Source organism: Candida parapsilosis, contig 005807, assembly GCF_000182765.1.
Source record: "Candida parapsilosis strain CDC317 annotated contig 005807".
In the NCBI taxonomy this organism is placed as follows: domain Eukaryota; kingdom Fungi; phylum Ascomycota; class Pichiomycetes; order Serinales; family Debaryomycetaceae; genus Lodderomyces; species Lodderomyces parapsilosis.
Genome location: NW_023503280.1, coordinates 857,763 through 880,889, shown reverse-complemented (window position 1 = coordinate 880,889; position 23,127 = coordinate 857,763). Strand labels below are relative to the sequence as shown.

The window sequence follows — 23,127 nt, the reverse complement described above, 5'->3', positions numbered from 1 at the left end:
ATTTGCAACTTTAATAAAACTATACAATAAATACAAAAAAGTTAAAAGTTACCAGTAACTTTCCATTCAGCTTATAATTTCTCACCTGGAATAGCTCTACCAACGGTAGTGATATCATCGTAAATCAAAGTTGTGACGAAATCAGAGTATCTTTCACCAAGAGCTTCTGGAGCAAAGTAAGCAAATGCTTGCTTGAACTTGTTGCCTGGTTTAGCATTCTTGGTCAATTTGGCGTATTCTTCATCTAATAATTGTTTGACATAATCCTTGGTAATAACCTTGCCAGTGTTGGTCTTGGCACCATGAGTGACCCATTGCCAAATTTGAGTTCTTGAGACTTCAGCAGTGGCTGCGTCTTCCATCAAGTAGTTAATTGGAACGCAACCAACGTTTCTCAACCAAGCTTCAATGTATGAAATACCAATAATGATGTTTGCTCTGATACCACCTTCAGTAATGACACCTCCTGGAACAAATGGACTCAACAAGTCTCTTTGTGTTACTGGCTTGAATGGTTCCTTTGGTGGCAAGTCAATTTGGTTTGGACCCTTCATGTGTTCATTGAAAACTTTCAAAACAACTGGAACCAAAGCTGGGTGAGCAACCCAACAAGAGTCACAACCCAAAGAGACTTCCCTCAATTTGTCTTTAGTGACATTTTCTAATGCCTTTCTGTTTCTTTCTTCATCATCCTTGATTGGAATTTGAGCAGCCATACCACCCAAGGCGTGTACCTTTCTCTTGTGGGTGGTGTGTACCAACAACTTGACGTATGAAGACATGAATGGAGCGGCCATGGTGACTTGTGATCTATCTGGCAAGATAAACTCTGGGAAGTTTCTCAAACACTTGATGTAAGAGAAAATGTAATCCCATCTACCACAATTCAAACCAGCAGAGTGCTCTCTCAATTGGTAGATAATTTCATCCATTTGGAATACAGCAGGGATAGTTTCAATCAAAACGGATCCTCTAATGGTACCTCTTGGAATACCAATATAATCTTGTGAATAGTTGAAGATATCGTTCCACAATTTAGCTTCCAAGTGGTGTTCCATCTTTGGTAAGTAAAAGTATGGACCAAACCCTCTAGCCAAAGTTTCTTTGGCATTGTTGAAAAAGTAGATGGCAAAATCAAAAATACCACCAGAAACTGGCTGACCATCAACCAAGACATGCTTTTCAGTTAAATGCCAGCCTCTTGGTCTAACAATCAAAGTTGGAATGTGTCTACCTTCTTTCAAGTTCAAGGCATATTTTTTACCATTTGTTTCATAACTCAAGTTTCTTCTAACACCATCGTACAAGTTAACTTGACCGTCAACCAAGTTTCTCCATGCTGGAGTTAATGAATCTTCAAAATCAGCCATATAAGTAGCAACATTCGAGTTCAAGGCATTGATAACCATCTTTCTATCAGTTGGACCAGTAATTTCACATCTTCTGTCAATCAAACCTGGAGCCAATGGTGGGCCAGTCCAAGTTGGGTCATTTCTAATATGTTCAGTTTCTGGCAAAAAGTTTGGCAAGTAACCTTGGTCTCTTCTCTTTTGTTCTTCTTTTCTATTGTTTAACAATTGTTGTCTAGTCTTTTCAAAACCACGGTGTAAAGTAGCAACAAAAGCTAAAGCTTCTTGTGAAAAAATGTGTTTAGCATTGTCTGGAATTGGGCCAAGAACTTGGACACCTTTAATTTTTTCAGCAACAGTTGGGAATGGACCTGACATTGTTTTATAAAAAGTTATACTCTGTTTATATAAGATATGAGTAGGTTGTAAAAAGAAGAAAAGAAACAAAAGGAATCTTGGAAAAGGAATAAAAAATCAAGGAGAAAATCAATTGTATTTATATATCAAAGAAAAATCTGGGGGGGAAGGAAAGGAGGATATTGTCTTAATTGAAAAATTAAAAGAAAAGAACTTTAACGGAGGTTGGTTGAAGACGGACATTTCACAATAGAGGGAGAGAAAGACAGAGAAAGCGACATTTATCTCTTTTTCTCCCTTTTACCCCAGATTTCTTAAACAAATGTCTAATAAAATGTCGCATTTATTAATGAAATCAGATGTCGCAATCTATGATAAACTGCATACAACTTGTTACCCTCGGGTGGATGGAGTTGCCCGAAATAGTCACACGCATTTTGTTTGACTCTGATTGGTGTTGAACTAAAGACTAAAAAGCGGTTTTCGGAAACGCTCAAAAAAGACAATGAAAAAGAAGTGAGCTAAGACGTTCGAAGAAGCTGCTATGTACTACGAGTACAATGGTTGTGTGCCATTGGTGTTAGACCTTAGTACTGGAGATGGAAATTCCTCTATGAGCGCAGTACTAGGCTCATTGATTTTCCAGTTAGCGGTGAATTGTAACAAGAATAGATGAATTTGTGACTTAACCGAGGAATAAAAAAAAAAGAAAATGTAAAGCACAACAGGAAAAAAAGTCAACCAGAGTCAAAAAGAAAAAACTGCTAGTTTGAATAAATAGCGTCGATAACAAAAAGAATTTCGTAAATCTATAGGTTGGTTTAATTGGATTAGGGGATTGGGTAAAACGTTTTTTATCCAGTTCGCCGAATCATTTCAATTGGATAACGATGGTTATGATGTAATTGGGAATACCTCTGGTTGTTCCGTCACAACCTAATGCGTTACCAGTAAACATATTTCAATCAAACTCTGTCAAACTTGTCCCGTTTACAACATTACCCACCGCAGTGACAATCAATTACATCCCTTACATGTCCCCCGTCATTTACTTACATCCGTCAACCCTGAGTAATAGAGCATCTCATTCAACGCGACCGTTTTAGTCAAAGTCTTTTAATTCTGACTCGTCGTTATCACCACGCATGGAAAGTTGTTCTTTTCCGACACTGAGACCCGCTCGTTATTTCCTTATTGGGAATACCCAGCACAAAAAGTAACTGTTTATACCTCGGAATTTTCTTCTAATTTTCAAGCGTGTCTCCTACAGCAAAGACTTCATATGCAAAGAGTCATGGTCATGATTCACAACACAAACGAATCACCTGTTTTAACTGAACCATAAAGTCCGAAAAAAAAAAATTACATTACAAATGCAAAGCTATTTTGACTTTCTATCTCACTATGTCTATATACATAAAATTGTGAAATACAATACAGCGCAATGCATGCATTAGCTCTACACTCCCCCTCTCTTTTAATGCCAGTTTGTAAACTCTTTTGTCCATTTGCTGTTTCCATTGATAGCTCCTTGAAGACCCTGTTGTTTTGGAACGTAGTTGATTCTTCTATAGGAGTTGAGGTTCTTTCTCAAAACAAATTGGTAACAAGTTGCAGTACCATTTCTACTAGCCACGACTGAACTTGACAAAAAGAATTCCCAAATTCTATACCACTTGATTCCATACTTGTTGACAACTTTATCCTTGTTACCAATCCAGTTTCTGTACCATCTCCAAATAGTAGCTGAGTAGTGTACACCAATATTATCAACACTAACAATCTCAAACCCAACCGATTCAAAACAACTAGCAACAAAACTCAATGGAGTTGACGCATCGGCACCAGGGAAAATGTACTTGTTCATAAACAACCCCCATTCCAAATCCTCGTATTGCCAATTCTTTCTTAAACCTGAATATTGTAAAAAGAATAATCCATCATCTTCCAATGCATCTCTACATTGTTCCAAATAAGCAGTTAATCTTCTAATACCAACATGTTCAGCCATTTCCACCGAAGTGATTTTATCCCATTTACCATTTGGTTTACCAGATTTGGGAGCATCACGATAATCACAACAAACAATCTCTGATTGGCTTGGTGGAACACCATTATCTTTTAACCACTGGTTACCCCATTCAACTTGATTTTTGGCTAAAGTGATACCGGTTACTTTGGCTCCATATTGAGTAGAGGCATAGTTGGCCCATGCACCCCAGCCACATCCAATATCCAAAACATAATCACCTTTTTGCAAATCAATTTTCTCAGCCATAACTTTTAATTTATTATCTTGCAATTCTTCCAAGGTTTCTTCTCTAGTGATATCACTAATAACACCAGAAGTATAAACCATTCTTGGACCCAAGAACCACGAGTAGAAATCGTTTCCTCGATCATAATTTTCTCCAACTTGTTCTTCATCTTGTGATTGTGAATGGAAAATAACTTCAGGAATCATACCAAACAAGAAAAATTTAAATAATCCCCAAGTGAATCTGAAATTTGCCCATTCGTGTTTATATTCCATAACATCCAAAGCGTCTCCCTTGAAGGAAACTTTACCATCAAAATACAATTCTTGGAAAGTTTCAATGGGGATCTTGGTACCTTGTCCATTGTTTGAATCTTGATACTTGGCCTTCAATTCAGGAGTATGGTACTCCAAGTAGTAAGAAATCGGTTTATTGGGGTACTTGACCTTTTCATTGATTCTTGGTGAAATGGTTGACATAACTGTCCAATAAGCCATCAAGATTGGTAACGCAAATAAAATGAAAAAGAACAACCAAGTCTTGAACCCTAAACCAAGCTTATAAGTTATAAATCCAGGAACTGAAGTCAAAATACCAAGTAAGATCCAGTTTGAAAATGAAGTTGAGCCGGGTCCATCTGCTGGCAAGGGAGCATTGTGAATCGTCGGTGAATCAGTAGTCCAAACACCGCTTTCATTGGATGCTGGTGGCTGTGGTTTAGCAGCTGGTGTTTTGATAAAAGTCACACCGTCAATCATTTGTGAGTATTGATGTATATAGTATCAATTGATGGTCAATTGGTTAAATATATCTACAAATGGAATAGAAGAAGGAGTTTTCAAAATGATAATTTTTTTTTTTTGTCTTTTGTCCTTTGTTCATGGACCCCTTTCAAAAAGATGGTGAGAGGAGAGTGTGTCTGTTTATACGGGACAAGGTGTTCAAAATTTGCACTTTTTTTTTTCTGACGCGTCAAAACAATCTACATGTAGATCTGAGACATGTCAAACGCTCATTGACCGATGACCAAATGATGATTTCGTTCGAGGTTACAAGAAAACACTAACCGACGAGCATCCGGCTCCCTTGTAGTTACTGCCGTTGACACTACTCTACATGAGATAACAAGCTTGACATGATGGGCCATATACTTATATATATATTCATGCTAATATAAAATATGCGATACAAAGTCAAAATTGTGCCCTAATGTATAATTTCCTCTTCAACTGGACATAATCCAACAATAAGCCACCATCGTCAATCAGCATCTCCTTAGAGCTGCTTTGACAACGTTTTTTCCTCCTTGGTTCTCTCAACAATATAGGTTTTAAATGCAGATCTTTAAAGAATATGCTTAAATAGATATCATTGGCTCGTATGTTGGGTTTTTTACTCATAATCTTGAACATAATGACATTCACCAACTCATTGATATCTTGTAGTTTATCCTTCCGAAGTTTGATGGCAATAAAGTCATGATGGTCTGATGCAGAGGACGATGTCGATGACGGTGATGGCTCAACTGGTGATCCGGAACCTCTCGAACCTGGTGCTGTTGCGTTTATTGTTGCAAGAGGCGGGGTTGATTGTGAGTCTTCAAGGAATATATTGAGTCTAAGGAAAGGGCTAGGTTCAACCGGTGAACAACTAGCTTGTGAGATTCGTGACTGGATGGGAGATGTCGTCTGTACACACAGACTAGGCCTTTCCCGTTTGAGCGTGGACGGTAATATTTCATCTAGTGCTCTCAGATCTGAAGTTTTTGATCCTCGATATTGTGGTGGTGTGCGAAATATGTCAGACTCTCCTCCTATGCTCATGTGTTTGTCAGCAAAATTGTATGCGTTATCAATGGAAATCATTGAATCGTTAGATGCAAAAGTTGAATCGAAAAACCCGGAAAAATCATCATCAATTCGAGGAAGCTCAACTTGCTCACCAAGGTCTGTAGATGGAGATTGTTGAAGGTTAACTTTTGTAGCATCACTAGTATTAACAGATGATGTAAGCGACGAGTGGGATAATTGTGCTAATGGCGATTCCATCAGGATACTTTTAAACAATTCCAGTCCTTGTGGTGGTTGTGGTGATCCCAGCTCACTCACGTTACAAATTTTGGTTTCATTTCTCAGTGGCGTCGTCAATGGTGAATGTAGTGTTTGAGGTCGCGATATCCGAACTCTAACTGAATTTGTGGATTTTAGATTTACGCTCTGGTTTTCTTCTTCTTCTTCTTCTTCTCCTGGTGTTGTGGGGCACTTTTCGAATGAAACGGATCTTGGCTCAAACTTGTTCGAAATTGGAGAAAGTGGAGTGACACTTGTATTTGCAGCGTTAGTTGCAGGTCTCTTTGCTAGATCCAATTCTGATCCACTTCTCAATCTTTGTGAAAGACGCTTCATGAAACGTGCCGGTGATGTCAAAATTCTCTTTGATGTGCTTGAAGATGGCGAGCTTGGCTCAGATGTAGTCCTGTCACCATCAAGTTGTAAATTGGTTCCTGAAGGGGATCTTTTGGGGGGCGGTTTGAAAAAACCCAAGTCATCCTCCTTTGGCGTAACTGGTGGTGTCGATATCGTTAACGATGGAAGTTTTGTAGTTATTTGTTGTTGGAGTATTTGAGATTGTTGTTGTTGTTCTTGTTGCTTGAAGGTATCGGTCGACTTCACTGAACTTAGTGGTGTCAGTGCCCTACTCAGAAGTTGTTCGACGTTGTGATAGTCTTCTCCTTCTTCATCGTCAGATAACTCGAGTGGTGGAGTGACATACAAGCTCGTGGGTCTTGCAGGAGATGAGCTTAGGCTCAATGGTTTTGGTTTATTGAGTTGAGATGGCATGAACAGGGAAACAGAATGGAATGTGTAAACTGGCTTTGGAAATATGGCTGGTAAAAATGAGCGGGAAGATTGTAAAGAATGTGTTTTGGTGGGACCCGTGTTGCTAGAGAAATACAATAACGAATGTGAATGACTTTGCTGTTTTAGATCGTCACTTGTTTAGGGATGTAAACAATCTTTTCCTTTGAAAATATATGCTATTATATACTCTCAAAGGTTGAATAATCAGAAAATGTGAAATTTATAGAAAAAAATTATTATAGGCAAAAAAAGGAAAAGAAACGAAAAGCTATCACAAAGTGAAACTAAACCAACCATAACTTTAATTGTACACTTTTCAAGATTATTATTAGAAAAGCACTTTTACTATATTCCCTTTAAAGGCAGAAAATGAAAAGAAAGTACGCAATGCAATAACCTTTGCAAACAATTGGGCTCACTACTACAAGAAGTGAAGCTTTGAATAACTTCTGTTCTGGTAGAGGATTAAATTGGTAGTTTGAGACTGTAACAAGAAACAGAATGCAACTTTTCCCTGCGTTGCATGTTGCATTAATTATATATGCACTGGTTGTTCGACATGAACCATTACATACTTTTTGCACATTGATCGGCGGCTCTTCCGAGATAACCACAACTAACCGTAGGTATATTTTCCATATCGAACCTCAATTGCAGGATTTGAAAGAACCCTTCCATGCATTAGTGAAATCATGCGATACTTGTTTACCTACCCAATTTAGGTATACACCTTTACCAAAAACTGCTTCTTTAGAGCTATGATGAGTTCTAATGGAAATTTATACTACAGAGAGTTACTCCATTTGGAAACGATATTCATACTTCTGTTGTATTGGGACAGTTTAATAGACTTTCGGGCGTCAAAGTAGTGCACAAAATGCTAAAAAAGAGAGTGAGAGAGAGATTCAGTCTGGATATTACACAAAGCTCTGAATATGTTCCAGTTGCCAGCTTATTCTATTGTTTTCTCTCCTTTGATACTGAAACAGTCAATGGATTATACGAAGTTTCAATGGCATTGACACATTTTATGACTCAAAGGGGGAAGAGTAGAATCACTTTCATTTGTGTGACGAAGCGAGTAAGAATATTACAATTATACTGTTAATAAGCTTCTCTTCTAGATCTTTGCTAATGAGATTGTTACCAAGTGCAACTCTACATCAATGAGGTTGGCTATTAACTTCTTCGTTGGGAAAATGATCGATTAATATTGTATTACACAAAGAAGAATTATTCTTTCTAGCACATCAGTGAATCTCGAACCACTTTTTTTTTTCCTTTTTCTTCTTTTGTTTTTCATTTTCTTATGAGGCAAAAGCACTAAAAGGACAGTCTTCTTCTCATATAAAGATTGACTGACTGGCTACACGTAAAAGACATAGCCATCGCATATACTTAGTTGTTACGAAAAGCTTCCAAATGCTGGGCCTAAGTGCTTTTGCATGCATATGTATGCAAGAACATCTAAGTGGCATAATTGATGTAAACAAAACTACATGGAATGCTTGACGACAACAAAATTTTGAGTTAGAGGGGATCACAATTACTAGCGCCTTCCGGTCCCAATTTTTTTTGGACATTTTGAAATAGCATTGGGAACGTTATAGTTGTACTTAGGGGGAAAAGAAGTAACAGACGATCGACGGAGCGTGAAACAACGACAATCAAAAGATGATCATTTCTTACATAACGTTTTCCATTCTCTTTTGATACATTGGCATGAGCAACCGGAGTCGCGTTCCTCACAAAACGTGCGTGGTATCAGTTGTCGCCCGTAGGCTGCTTGTGACAAATGCAAGAACAGCCTACCAAATCTACAAGTTTATAAACTGGGTTCATTTCTCGGTACATTAGACATAACAATGTATCTTAGATGTGTATAAAAGCATGGTATCAAAAGTAGTCACCACATCTCTCTCTCTCTCTCTCTCTCTCGTGGAAAGAAAACAGATCCACAAACCAGCATCACCCTCTCTCATATTATTGACCTCGATTATGACGAACCAATTTTAAATTGCACTTGACTTTTTCCTTAACATAAACTAACATTTCATCATCAGTCCATGCCTTATTTCTTTCTTCATCATTGTGTGACAACAATGGTACCAATTCATAGTGTTGGATTAGATTGGCATCATGATAAATCTTGCGACTTAGTTTCAGTTTGATATAGCTCATGGACGATAACTTATCTTTGTTGATCTTGAGAACAATGACATCATTGCTGGAATTTTGTAGAAATATTTTTAATTTGATATACTCTGGCGCTTGCTCTTGTTGTTGCTGTTGTTGTTGTTGCTCTTTTTGTTGCAGCTTCTTTGCGATGTGAAGTTTCTGCGGTTGAATCTCTGGTTCTTTAGGTTCCAATTGGGTTAAATTATCACTCTTTTTCAGCCACAAATTCTTCTTTACGTTCAATGGCTTAATCTCATCTTCCAACTCGTCATGAGGATTCGCTTTAGCTTTGGAAGAGCTTGTATCTTGTGCATACACTTGTTGCAATGGAAGAGTAACATTTGCAGACGAGAGCTTTCTTTGGAAATGTGGATGTTGTGGGTGATGATGATGAGATAATGGCTTTTCAAACTTGTGGTTGTTGGCCATCGATGAATCATTGGTGAAAATTTCTTCATTGAGTGTGGTTGGTGTTAATGGGGTAGTTGGTGGAGTAGCAAATTGACTCAAATCTTTGGCATCTTCGATGGGATTGTGTTGACGAAGATCCAATAAACTTGCATCACTAAGAGTACTTGAAAGTTTCCTAGGTTTCACAACATTCAATGGCTCAAATTTGGTTTTGTTGTCTTTTAGTGTTGATGTATCCAGATCCTGCTGGTTGGTTTCATGTGCATTTACGGGGTTTGTTTGGTTATTAATTGACGTTTCTTTGGTATCAATTGAGAGACGATGGGACTCAACACTTGAGTTTGAAGTTGAATCGGCTCTTCTATTGAGTTTGGAATAGTTTGAATTATGTGATGAATGTGATTGTGATGAGTTATGAGACTGTTGTGGCGACCGATTTGCAGTACTTCCCTCGCATAAATTCCCTGTACCTGCATCTACACCTATCGTTGTGCTTTCATTCACGTTTGTATCATCAAATCTCAACTCACTAAGCTCTTCTCTAGTGTTAAGGTATTCGTCATTTTCCTCCACTTGTGCATTATCCTCCTCTTCCTCTATCTCATCTCCTTCATACTGGTCAAATAATGATGTGTAACTTATCAAAGTGTTTGAACTCAATGATTCAGGTATGGAGTTAATACTACCACCACTAGCTGTTATCGCCTCCAATTCTGGCTGATCGGGAATTTTGAATACACGACTAGTAGTGCGTGATTTAACCAATCGTCTTGTGGGAGAAGTTATTGAAACAATTGATGATGGTGATTTGGAGGGTGAGTAAGTGTAGTTGCTTTGGTGCCCGGATCTACAAAGATGTTGTGGCGATGTTGTAGCAGTTGCTGCTGCTGATGCTGAGTGTCTAAATGACTTTCTCAAAGTTGAGGCAGTCATGGTCTTGCCAGTTGTTGTCGTAGTTGTTGATTGGTCATAGTATTGATGTATTGGTGTGCGAGGCGATGTACTACTACCAAGAATCTGTTCACTCTGGCGACGATTCTGTTGTTCATAGATTTTGTGTTGATTTTGTTGTGATGGTAGTGGTGCAGTAGCCGAATATGTAAAGTCATGTTGTTTGTAAGGCGCGAATGAAGTAATTTTATCAATTAAAACTGAACCAGCCGATAATTCTTGAATAGCAGATTCGATATGATTCTCCTTGTCAACATTGATATAGTTACCCGAATCGAAAATGAATGAATGTAATTGTTTTTGAAAACGATGCTTGTCATTGCATCTTGAATGCTTGACAACTGTTTGTAAATATTCGTTCAATCCTATACAGATCTGTTTCAATTGAGTAACAACTGTGGAGTTTACTTTTGTCACTTCTCCCAAATTCCACTGCGGAAGACTAGCATTGACATTGGACAAGCCAGCATCAAATTGAATAAAATCTTCAAATGAACGACTAGCGAAAACAATTTGTAAATCATATTGCATCTTGACACAAAACCATATACTTTTGGTGGTTATATCCTGATAAATTTCGTCAATCAAACAATCAGTAGGTATTAAGCGTTTGCTACTTTTGTTGGATGGAGGGTCAGTCTTGAATTCATGGAGCCATTCTAACGTAATTGGTCTCGTAATATCATTAATGGCAATATCCAAGTAAGAAGCAGGAACCAATCCTAATTGCAGATTATCTTCCAATTCACACACTTTTAACCAGCCGTTACCACATTTCTCAAGTAAACGGAGAAACTGTTTTTGTTTGATTGATAGTTCGCGCGGTGATTCGGCAATGAAGGCGTATTTTGATACTAGTATAACCTGTAGTGAATTATCTTCAGAGTCAGTAGTGTGTTTGAAACTTTTATGATTATGATGGTGGGATCTATGAAGAAATGAATGGTGCGAAGCTGTATGTTTTGATGAGTGAGTGGGGGAGTGTTGAGTTGCAACAAAGTTACTTAGCCTTTTTTTAATTGGCGAGGTTACTTGTTGTTGTTGTTGGTGATGATGATGGTGCGTGTCTTCGGTCAGGGACCGCGTATGCAGCAGTTGCAGCAGTTGCAGCAGTTGCAGTTGTTGTTGTAGCTGTTGCTGAAGTTGTTGCAGTTGTTGTTGCTGCTGTAGCTGTTGTTGTTGTTGCAATTCTGCATTTGTTAACGGACCCGAAATAACAATATGTTTCAAATTCTTCTTCAGCTTGAACTGTTTGGATCTGAATAGACTTGTTGACATACTAACAAAAATGTGAAGACAAATCTTATAAAGAACGTATGCCTTTCGATTGGGTTACCTCTGATGACTGTCTGATGAGAGTGGGCGACTAACAGCTGAATTAAGTCGGCGAATAAAATAAACGAACGATTTTGATATGAGCGTGGAAAAGGTTGGACCTAGCGTTGAAATTCACAACACAATAACAAATACAAAGGTGTATGTTGGGGCCAGCTGTGTTGAATGGGTGAACTGCTGATGCTTTGGCTTCTTGGATAAGAAAGAGGTTGTTTCGTGGTATACTTTATAAATCTTCCTAAAGAAAAAAAACTGTACGATTTTTAACCCTTGACGCTTGTCAATTGTGGTTTTGTTTTCATTTAGGCCTTTGTGAATTGAACTTTTTTAAAAAGAATAACACAACAACAACAACAAACAGATAGATAGTCAAAATCATAGTCTTGTGGTCTACTACTTATTACTGTTGTTAATTTCTCAGCTTTGTAACTCAAATTACAAAAGCGTTTGTACTTTGTGTAATATTAAACATTCTTATGTTGTTGAGACCAATAAAAAAAATTTTTAACAAAGACAATAAAGCTAATTTTAGTATAGTATTTTACTATTGTTATTTTTGTTGAACTGATTTTCTTATTGCTCTTGTTAAGTCTTCTTTTGCATATTGTAAAAGTGGGCTCTATGAAGATCCTTACATTGAGCGCTAAGGAAAGAAGATCACGTTTTTAGAGGGTGAAGAAGGATATTTTACGTGAGTAGTGAGTTAACTGCCATTCGATGAGATACATTGCTAGATCTTGGTCAATTTTTTTTTTTTTCTTGTAGCCTTTTCATTCAGTGCTGGCTGTTCATCCTTTTGGTGGAAGGGGGACTCCACAAACGTGGTGCAAAACACTCAGAACATAATCTGAACAGAGCAAGAATTAGAAATGACAATGAAGCCTTTTAATTGTACACACTTCACGCGTGTTGATCGTGTGTAATGAATCTGTCTTTGCCCTCGTTGTCAATTGTGTTTAATACTAGGAGTATTAGTACTTTTCATCTATATTACTCAAATTTATCCTTTTTCCACTCAATTGTCTTGTGCATGTCGTCTATTTTTCAATTGTTTTTCTTCTTCTTTTGTGCTGTTTCATAATGTACGTTTATGTCAAAAGACAATAGAGTAAATAGGCACAAAAAAAGCAGATAAAGCTCATAACCGAAAATAAGTAAACAAAGAAAGGCCACACAGACAGACATCAAAAAAATATTAACAAGTATGCTGGATACTGCCTCATATTAGAGGTTTTTGTACTACAAGGCTATAACCTTATCGGATTTAATTCTAAACTCCTATGGGGAGGAGTATTGGACAATTATTTGGGTATAAAAGTTTGTGTGCGTTGCTTAGTTACACAGCAATCATCATGATGAAGAAAAAGCCAACCAAGCATACACACTCACTTTCAAAGCACATCTTCTCACAGCTGAATTCAGTTTCTGTTTGTTGGGAAAGCATGAATTCACCAAAAAATATCCCAACTTCGCACGCACCGACTATAGCGCATTTCCCTTACTTTGTTATATAGCGCTCTTTACCACGCTGTACATCTTGTGTGGTACTATTTTGTACATTGCACAAAAATCAAATAACCATGTCTGGTTATGATATTTCGAATTTCATCTGCATAGAACAACCTGCTCTCAAAGACACTGTAGTGGTCGTGGGAGAAACAACTATTGGACGCATTTGTATACATCGCCTTGAAACGAGTTTGCACTCCTCAATTATTTGTTGGTTCTTGTTGACGTCATTGTGTATGAGAACCCCTTGTCTTCAAATCGAGGCGGAGGCGACCACTAACTACAGTGACACAAGCAGAACAGATTTAATTTTTGTATGCTCTTGAGAGCCGCATTCCATGCTTCCTCGGTCATACCACATTATGTGTAGTTTCTTCTCATCCACTTTCTGAGACAGTGACCTGTTCTCTCTATACGTTTTGCGCTGAACCCTGCATATTCAAGAATGTGCATCACACAACGCATGAGAAAAGAGAAAAAAAGTGTGCATGTAAGTCGGAGATTTGCATTCAAGGCGTACGTCTTTTATAGAAAAAGGTCGCGATATACAACCATTGATTATATGAGGAACACTTTCGTGGTTGCAATAAAATTCGGACGCTTGGATTGTAGCCAGCTGGGAGCCAAGTCTTACTTTGAATACAATGTGACTCGAAACTTATGGTGGAGTCAGCTTCAGAGTTATTCATATACAAGTTTAGAAAGGACCTCCATTCACGAAAGACACATTCTCGGTGGAAAATGTTAGGCGCAACAGTTCCGTCCTCGTTTCACCACCTTCTCTGCCTTTGAAAACTACTAAACTCAAACAGACCCAGGTTCTTTATGCAAAAATTTTGCTAGACAAAATAAAGTTTCAAATGTCGCGAACCCGATGATCAAGAGAATATTTTATTAAGCTTTCGCTAATTCACGTGTATGGTTTTGTCCTTTTATTATTTTTGATCAACTACAGAAAAGGATCAAATTTTCTTGGAAGCTTTGTGGGGGTGGTGAAGGTGGCAGGAGGTAGATTTAAAGTTGAACTAAGATGCGCAGACCAAATCATGGAAAGAAAGATAGGCCACTATCCAAACAAGACTATATATACTTAGCTCTCCTCAACCCTGGTTTGGAACGTCACTTTGTTGTCATTCTGCTCCTCCTCTTTTTTTTTCATGCAGCTGGTTTATTTAGTTTGCTTATGAGTACTTTGTTTATGCACTGGTTAAGAGTTTATGGTTAGTAAAATAGCGTGTTTATCATTTTTGTGGATTGGATCTTTTGTTGACAAAACATCAATTGCCAACCATACCGAAAAAAAAAAAGACAATTACTAATAAAAAGGACTAAAGATCGACTACGAATTTTGTCTACTGTTTTGATCTCTGACCAATGCGTATTAATGCGTTCCTTCATGAATTTGTTGAACTGTATGTATAGACCATGCATTCGCATCATATACATCCTTGCATCTCTATTACCACTGGCACATATAATCGAATGATTTTTGCATATCTCCAAACCTCTTTCGCATAAATACTGGTCCGAAACTCATAACCATTCGCACTAAGACCGTTTTTAGCCCTGATATAGGTTCCAAATTCTTGATGTCATCAACAAGAACAATAGTGCTCAACTAAAGGTGGAATACAGACAAATGAAATCATGATGAATGGTAGTGTTTCAGTTGATAAAAAAGTCGATTCAAGCACAGCCTTCAAAAGAGTGCACCCCCCCCCCCACCCACACACACTTTTCAGCTTCTGCATAAACGCACTTGGATAAATCGTGTTTTCTATGCAAGAGTTTCTACTTTCGTATGTTATACATCGTCATCCGCTACCTTGTTGGTAGCGGATGGAATTTGGATTGACGTGAAAAAAATTGTTGTCTTTGTAATACACGCTCATTGCTACACTCTTTCTGTGTTGCGCGGTTCACACAAAAGTCACCCACAAAATTTCGCCACAATTCTTAAAAAGGTTATCAACTTGATCATTGTGACTAAGGGGATTGATGTGGTAGGATTGTGAAGGAGGAGATGCAATCTAGCTTGGTAAAGAAGAGAGTGTAGGGTTGGAAACCTTTTTTTAGATTTTACATCTGAAAAGCAGTGACGAATGTTAAAATTGTTGTTAAATGGGTGGGATCCATTCATGAAGTTATTTATTGGTTGGACTTGGTGCCGATTATTCTCTCATAATTTAAATACATTAATGCAAAAGTGGTTTTTGTCTCTTACTGTGTTGATGATTCCAACCAGTTGAAGGAAAAATTTATCTCAAATTGTTGCAAAAATAATTTCAGCCCCCAATAGACTCAAAACTTCTTGGGTCAACATTGCTTTTGGATATGAATTGCTACCTTACATACAAAAATTGTCCCACGTGCTTCATTCTATAGAGGCAAGTACATTCTCTACGTTTGAATTTTCGGATCTTAAACACCGAACACGTGCTTACAACTTTCCTAGGCGCTACCAAAGCGCCGATTGAATTTTCACTATTACAATCGATTTAGAACGCACTTTTGGTCACTAACCATGAATTGCCGGCTCATTCAGTTGGCATGGAGTTCCGTTAAGCCACTTCTTCAAGCTTTTATTTGAAAGAAGCGCAAGATAGAAGAAGAGCCTTCACTCTCCACCCCCTCCACATGGGTTTAAAAAACCGCGATAAATGCGAAAACGTAATAAATTTTATACACAAAGCTCGATGTTGCTTAGTTAAAGATTTTGGACTATGGAAAAGAGCCATGCGAGAGGAGAAGGAGAGGCTTTAAAGCCAAATTGTTCGTGGTTTTTGTAAGGGCAGTAGAAAATTGACAGCAATTTTAGAAATCGTTGCAAGCTTCTGTATGCAGGATCACCCCTTGAAACATGTGGTTTTCGCTTCGGAGTTCCCTGCAAAGAGCCATTCCTGATAAGTGTTTATGCCCACCATTGTAAAATCACCAGTACTTTGGATACGGCCAGGATTATTCTGTGGACTCTACGGAAGTTGATTTGGTATAAAGCAAACAACAGAGAGAGCACGAGGGAAGAGGGGTATTTACACGGAGAGAGACAACAAAAATAAGCGCTATTTTAAAATTTTAGCCAATAATAGCAACTTTAAAGCGACTTACATAATGTAACCACAACACTACAATCGTTGCTTCCTTCCCCTTCCGCCCCCCATCCCCCCTAGAAACGTTTATATGATCTATCTACAATCTCTCCTCGTTTCAAATGCATCATTGAAACGTGGGGACAAACACATGTGAGGGCCTCGAACTGTTATTCAATTAGTAATAACGTGAGGCTTCGATAGCAAACAAAACGGATAGTTTGAAAAGAGAAAAAATATTATCCGCGCTTTTGCAACCATGCCAAATTGTGTATAGAAGCCAAATATTTATTATGCTTGCTCCATCTAACTTTTATTCTTTTATCCGTTAAGTCATCGTGCATATCTTATCCTAAAAGCAAAACTACACAACTTCAAACTTGAGTATGGATGACATATAGATTTCTTCACTCCCCCTATTGTTTCAGGTATTGTGTTATAACATTTGTTGCTCAATAGAAAACCACACATACAGAGTCAGAACGGTGGCCTTTGGGAGAACCTAGAATTGCTACTGTCTCAAAGTATTTAAACATGGGTTAATCGCAGTATTTCCTCAATTAGATTCCTCTATCTCTTTTTTTCACACCTCAACTAATTTAAAATTTTAATTATGGCTCCAGTATTCACAAACTCACAAGGTAATCCAGTGCCAGAACCGTTCGCCACTCAAAGAATTGGTAAGCATGGTCCATTGTTGATGCAAGATGTCAACTTGATTGACAACTTGGCTCATTTCGACAGAGAAAGAATTCCAGAAAGAGTTGTTCACGCTAAAGGTTCAGGTGCTCATGGTGAATTCGAGGTTACTGATGATATCACTGATATTTGTTCTGCCAAGTTTTTAGACACCGTTGGCAAAAAAACCAAGGTTTTCACTAGATTTTCACAAGTTGCCGGTGAACAGGGTTACCCTGATACTGTTAGAGATCCTAGAGGATTTTCCACAAAATTCTACACTGAAGAAGGTATTTTGGATCTAGTATACAATAATACTCCGATCTTTTTCCTTAGAGATCCATCAAAATTCCCATACTTTATCCACACTCAAAAGAGAAACCCCCAAACTGGTATGAAGGACCCAAACGCCTTTTGGGATTACTTTGTTTCCAACCCAGAATCTGTCCACCAAGTTACCCTTTTATTTACCGATAGGGGTATTCCAAAATCATACAGAAAGCAACATGGTTTTTCGGGTCACACATACAAATGGTCAAATGCTAAAGGTGATTGGTATTACGTTCAAGTTCACTTTTTGTCTGATCAAGGTATTGAGAATTTGACTGTTGAGGAAGCTACAAAGATTGCTGGTGAAGATCCAGATTATCTCAGAAACGACTTGTTTTCTTCCATTGAGAAAGGTGAGTACCCATCTTGGACTTGTTACATTCAAACAATGACTGAGGAACAAGCCAAGAAGGTTCCATTTTCCGTTTTTGATTTGACCAAGGTTTGGCCACACAAGGACTTCCCATTAAGAAGGTTTGGTAAATTGACTTTGAACAAGAATCCGGATAATTTCTTTGCTGAAACTGAACAAGTTGGTTTTGCACCAGCAAACACAGTTCCATCTATGCAACCATCGGCCGATCCAGTTTTGCAATCAAGGTTGTTTTCGTACACCGATACACAAAGGTACAGATTGGGCTCAAACTATGCCCAAATCCCAATTAACAACCCAAACAATGGTGGCAAGGTTTTTGCACCAAATGTCAGAGATGGTTTTATGACTGTTAATGGCAACCTTGGTGCAACACCTAACTACTTGGCTTCCGATGTGGATGTCAAATTTGATCAATTTCCAATTCAACAAGATCAAGAAGTTTGGGAAGGCGCTGCTACTCCATTCCATTGGAAAGCTACTCCAGCTGAATGGACTCAAGCCACTGAATTTTATAACAAGGTCTTGCCTAAGCAACCTGGTGGTCAAGAACGTTTGGCACACAATATTGCGGGACATGTTTCTGCTGCCAGACGCGATATTCAAGACAGAGTTTTCAAATACTTTGGTGGTGTTAGTCCAAAATTAGAGGAAGACATCAAGAAGGAAGTTTTCGAATTAGACCCAAGAAAGTAAATTAGACGGCTCTATATAGTTGGTTTTAAAGTGAATGATATTTATTGCATTTAGAGTAATTGTTGTAGGGGGGGTATTTATTTTGCTAATTGAGAAGCGAGAGGATCGATGCTTAGTCATTTAGTGCTACTCTACATTGTAGGTGTTTTGAAATGGTTTCATTGTGATATACCTCCCTTGTTTGCGACTGAAATTCATTTTCCCTTTTTTAACGTTTTCGAATTACAACAGGCCCACTTCGAAGCTCCACGGACCTTACCACTCCGTGTGTCCCCCCCCAATAAACGAAAACCATTGACTTGATACTTGATTCTTTCGACCTCTTATCGTTCATTAATTTGGGCTGACTAATAGTCCGCAAATTGCTATACCTTATACGGTATGCGTTGAATTTGCGATAATCTCCTGCATATAAGTTTTTCTCTTTTATCAATATTCTTCAATATTCCACCACACCAAAAACACTTCACTATAGTTATGGTAGATTTCCATGGAAGAATTTTATTCAGTAGATATTGTGCATTCAATGTGCGAAAGCTGTTTTTTGTGTCCCCACTTTAGAACTGTGGTGGTCGTTAGACTATTGCTCAAAATGCCACTGCAATTGAGATCAAATGATATATAAATGGCTGGTAGACCCATCAAAAGTGGGCCCTAGATCTTGAGTGCATTTCTTTTTCAAGGTAATCTATTACAAAATGACTCCTCCACCAGTGCTCACTAATTCTCAAGGACAAGCTATTCCAAATCCACCCTATGCCACCCAAAGAATTGGCAAACATGGCCCGTTGTTGTTGCAAGACATTGACTTGATTGACAATTTGGCCCATTTCGATAGAGAGAGAATCCCAGAAAGAGTGGTTCATGGTAGGGGTTCAGGTGCTCATGGTGTTTTTGAAGTTACTGATGACATCACCGATATTTGCGCTGCTGATTTTTTGAGTGAAGTTGGTAAAAAGACCAAAACATTTACAAGGTTTTCTCTTGTTGCAGCTGAATCTGGTGCCAATGACTCTGCAAGAGATGTTAGAGGTTTGCTACAAAGTTTTACACTTCTGAAGGAATTTTGGATTTTGTTTATATTCACACACCAACGTTTTTCATTAGAGATCCATCTAAATTTGTTGATGTTAACCATGTTCAGAAAAGAAACCCGCAAACTAACTCCAAGGACCCTAATGCTGCTTGGGATTTCTTTACGTTGAACCCTGAAACTGTTCATCAGGTTACTATCTTGTACACCGACCGTGGAACTCCCGCTTCGTTCAGACATATGCATGGGTTTTCAGCCCACACTTTCAAATGGGCCAATGCTAAAAACGAATGGGTATACGTGCGTATTCATCAATTGACTGACCAGGGTATTAAGAATCATACCGCGGAAGAAGCCACTCGTCTTGCCGGTGAAAATCCAGATGCTGCGCAAGATGATTTGTTTCAAAGCATTGAAAAGGGTGATTACCCATCGTGGACTTGCTATGTTCAGACAATGACCCCAGAGCAGGCTAAAAAGGCTCCTTTCTCTGTGTTTGATATGACCAAAACTTGGCCACATAAAGATTACCCATTGAGACGATTTGGAAAATTGACATTGAATGAAAATCCGCTCAACTACTTTGCTGAAGTGGAACAAGCCGCTTTTTCACCAGCAAATACTGTCCCATCGATGCAACCATCAGCTGACCCCGTCTTACAAGGAAGATTGTTTTCTTACACCGACACTCAAAGATACAGGTTAGGGGTCAATTTTGCTCAAATTCCGGTCAACTGTCCTCTCAGAGGTGGTGTGCAACCCTTTGCCCCTTCCGAAAGAGATGGGTTTATGAATGTTAATGGAAACCTCGGTGCAACTCCAAATTACTTGACAAAGAGAGAACGGTATACCGTCAAGTCATTTCCACTTCAACAGTTTCAAGAAATATGGGAGGGTCCCGCTGAACCATTTGAATGGGTTGCTACCCCGGCGGAATTCGACCAGCCCGCAGTGCTTTACAATGAAGTGTTGTCAGAAATCGAAAAGAAACACTTGGCTCATAATATCGCCATTGATGTAGCTAAAACTGAGCCCGAGATCCAGGATAGGGTTTTCAAATACTTTGGTGGTGTCAGTCCTGAGTTAGCCGAAGCTGTCAAAAAGGAGGTGTTTCAGTTGAGTCCAAGAAAGCAGGGCAACCACATCTCTTGAATTATTTAACGTTTGTCTTTTAATTAGGAATGTACAGAGTGATTTTTGTTTCATCATGAATAGTAATACATTTATTCTAATACGAAGAGAAATATACAAAAAAGACGAATTGAAATAGGGGTAGGTGGGATTATATATAACCGTGGGTTCCCCATAATCAAGCAATTCTCAACAATACCCTATCATTGAATTTTAAAAACTCAGTAATATTAAACCTCACAACATCAATATTCTCAAAATTGTTTAGATTGGGTAATTTGATGTACAATTTACTGTAAAACACTTTACTCTTAATTGCATTTTTAAAATCACCAACTGTTTTAATTTGCGACTTGGGCAATTTGAAAGCAATTATTTCATCGTGTGGATTGACTATTTTGCATTTGATGTATTGATGTTTCAAATTGGCGATTGTATTGGCTGAAGTTGGTGAAGGTGATCCTGAACTATGAGAATAACTCGAAATGGCAGATGTGTGGGGGTTAATTGCATTACCACCAACATTAGACTGAGTGGCATTGACATAGCCACTAATTGGGAAAACCTGTGGATTGATACCCATGGGTGACATTTTGGTAGGCATGGATTGTGGCAATTGGTATGGTTTGTCATTATTAGGGTGAATGGGTTGGTGTGGTGATTGCGTTTTGACCTTTGGAAGAGCGCCGAGCTTGGGGCTATATTGTTGGCTCTGAGGATGGATAACAGGGCTTGACATTGTTGGTGGCCTCTGCTGCAACTGTGGTGAATGCAGTGACAAGGATGTTCCATTTGGCTGTTTCACATTCTGTGGTGATGAAGCGTGTCCATTAGACAAAGGTGGTACTGATGCATTTGTTGTAGATTTGGGTTTCAACGATTTGTTGCGTGCTATTTTGACAGTGTGGGAGCCACGTGATGTATCTGGTGAATGCCCGCCTTGTTGGTGGCCTTCCTCAATCAAGGAGAAGGAAGCAGCTACACTGTTGGTCGATGTGTCTGCAAGATCTGATTGCTTACGGAGCAAATTTGGCAGATTTACCACACTGTTGGAAGTTTTGCTTCCATTACGCTGGTTTGCTTTCGAGTCGGCTCTACTTAAGGATACCGACCCTTGTCGGGAAACTTGTGCCATTGACATTATATGCGACGCTTGTTGATAGTTGTTGTAAATATTTTTTGACTTGGTTCGTGCAGGAAGTTCAGAGTCATCAACTTCCACAGCCTCTTCTTCCTTTTCCTCTTCTTTGTTTCTCATAGCTTCCAATTCTTGCTCCCTCAGCATTTTCTTTTCCTCGTAAACTTTAACAACATCAATTGAATTTGGAAGGATCCTGTTGCTGATTTCTTCGTTTACCAACTCCGTTTCATATTCCTCATCAGTTGGCTCCACCACAAAGCCTGGCAAATTCTTGTACCGCAACTCTAACCATGTGATCAATTCATTCGATGTCTGGAAATATTTGTTCAAGATGAGCTTATTGATGTAGACGTTCAAGTCATTACATCTTTTCAACAACATGTTAACCTCAGTAGTCTCCTTTTCTAAATCTGCCTCAGATTTGGTATTTGCATCGCCGACAGTTATTTTATCATCTTTGTAGTGATTTAAGGTGGTGGTTGTTGGTAACGGTTCAGGCAACTTTGGCAACTTCAAGTCTTGGCTACTAATCCTGTTGACTAAATCCAACATCGTTATATGCAAGTTGTAAAAATCTTGATAATAGCGACACAAATGTGCCCTGGACTTGTCACTGTATTGAATGTCCAATCTATACCAATACCTCTCTTTGAACAAAAGAAAGTTCAGAATTGATGCAGAAACTGGATATGCTTTGTTATTGATTGTTTGGAAAATGGCCTCAACCTTGTTGAATTGTAAATTTAGATAATTGTGTTCTTTCACAATGTCAACCTTATCAATTCCATGGAGCCAACTCAAGGTGATTGGATTCACTTGGTCATTAAGTGCGATATCAACATATGTGGCTGGAATTAGACCTGGAGGACACAATCGCTCAATACATTTCACCAATAGCCAACCGTCGCGAGGCTCGTCTAGCAACTTCAATATTTCTCCCTTATTGACACTCAATTCATTTGAAGATTCGGCTGTGAATGGAAACTTGGTAACCACGATAATGGTAGGTCTAAACTTGTTGGATCCCCCACTTTCTATTTTTGCTTTTGGTTTAGAGATTGTAAGAGACCTCAATGGCGTAGCAAGGGAACGAGACGTGGAACCTGATGAGTGACTTTGGTTCGTATTGTGTGATTGGTGTGGCTGCAGTTGAGGTGGTATGGCTTCGGCCAACTTGTGATCGGGTTGATGCGTTGTGGCGGGAGGGGCCATAGTGATCATGATTATAACAAATTATCTCCTTGACAAAATTTCCTTGTGATGCTAGTCAGCTTTGATTGTTGAAAGTTTCGATAAGTGTGGTTTGGTAAAAGGAAAACAAAAGTAGGTAAAGCCCAAATATACAAAAAAATAAAAATACATAAAAAATTTAGACAAGAGATAAATATAAGGCGCTTGATTAATTTTTATGTACATGCCGATGCAAACTAGTTACCCCTATTATGCA

At 38.5% G+C, this 23,127-nt stretch overlaps 6 protein-coding genes and 1 pseudogene across 7 annotated transcripts; 2 read left to right on the top strand and 5 right to left on the bottom strand. All coding sequences in view use genetic code 12, as the record gives it.

Annotated features, from left to right (window-relative positions):
* Positions 1 to 71: 71 nt before the first annotated feature.
* MLS1 (malate synthase) lies at positions 72 to 1,727 on the bottom strand (the record flags this gene model as incomplete). The annotated part of the gene is made up of 1 exon (XM_036808259.1): positions 72 to 1,727. The coding sequence occupies one exon, from the start codon at positions 1,725 to 1,727 to the stop codon at positions 72 to 74; it is 1,656 nt and encodes a 551-aa protein (XP_036665013.1).
* A 1,456-nt stretch (positions 1,728 to 3,183) lies between these two features.
* On the bottom strand, positions 3,184 to 4,722 carry MTS1 (Mts1p; the record flags this gene model as incomplete). Its single annotated transcript, XM_036808258.1, has 1 exon — positions 3,184 to 4,722. The coding sequence occupies one exon, from the start codon at positions 4,720 to 4,722 to the stop codon at positions 3,184 to 3,186; it is 1,539 nt and encodes a 512-aa protein (XP_036665012.1).
* Positions 4,723 to 5,157: 435 nt separating this feature from the next.
* CPAR2_803870 (uncharacterized protein) lies at positions 5,158 to 6,804 on the bottom strand (the record flags this gene model as incomplete). Its single annotated transcript, XM_036808256.1, has 1 exon — positions 5,158 to 6,804. The coding sequence occupies one exon, from the start codon at positions 6,802 to 6,804 to the stop codon at positions 5,158 to 5,160; it is 1,647 nt and encodes a 548-aa protein (XP_036665011.1).
* Positions 6,805 to 8,808: 2,004 nt separating this feature from the next.
* CPAR2_803860 (uncharacterized protein) lies at positions 8,809 to 11,643 on the bottom strand (the record flags this gene model as incomplete). The annotated part of the gene is made up of 1 exon (XM_036808255.1): positions 8,809 to 11,643. The coding sequence occupies one exon, from the start codon at positions 11,641 to 11,643 to the stop codon at positions 8,809 to 8,811; it is 2,835 nt and encodes a 944-aa protein (XP_036665010.1).
* Positions 11,644 to 16,911: 5,268 nt separating this feature from the next.
* Positions 16,912 to 18,375, top strand: CPAR2_803850 (catalase; the record flags this gene model as incomplete). The annotated part of the gene is made up of 1 exon (XM_036808254.1): positions 16,912 to 18,375. One exon carries the CDS (start codon positions 16,912 to 16,914, stop codon positions 18,373 to 18,375), a length of 1,464 nt encoding a protein of 487 aa, XP_036665009.1.
* A 698-nt stretch (positions 18,376 to 19,073) lies between these two features.
* On the top strand, positions 19,074 to 20,560 carry CPAR2_803840 (annotated as a pseudogene; the record flags this gene model as incomplete). The annotated part of the gene is made up of 1 exon: positions 19,074 to 20,560. A coding segment is annotated over one exon (1,487 nt).
* Positions 20,561 to 20,717: 157 nt separating this feature from the next.
* CPAR2_803830 (uncharacterized protein) lies at positions 20,718 to 22,901 on the bottom strand (the record flags this gene model as incomplete). Its single annotated transcript, XM_036808253.1, has 1 exon — positions 20,718 to 22,901. One exon carries the CDS (start codon positions 22,899 to 22,901, stop codon positions 20,718 to 20,720), a length of 2,184 nt encoding a protein of 727 aa, XP_036665008.1.
* Positions 22,902 to 23,127: the final 226 nt, after the last annotated feature.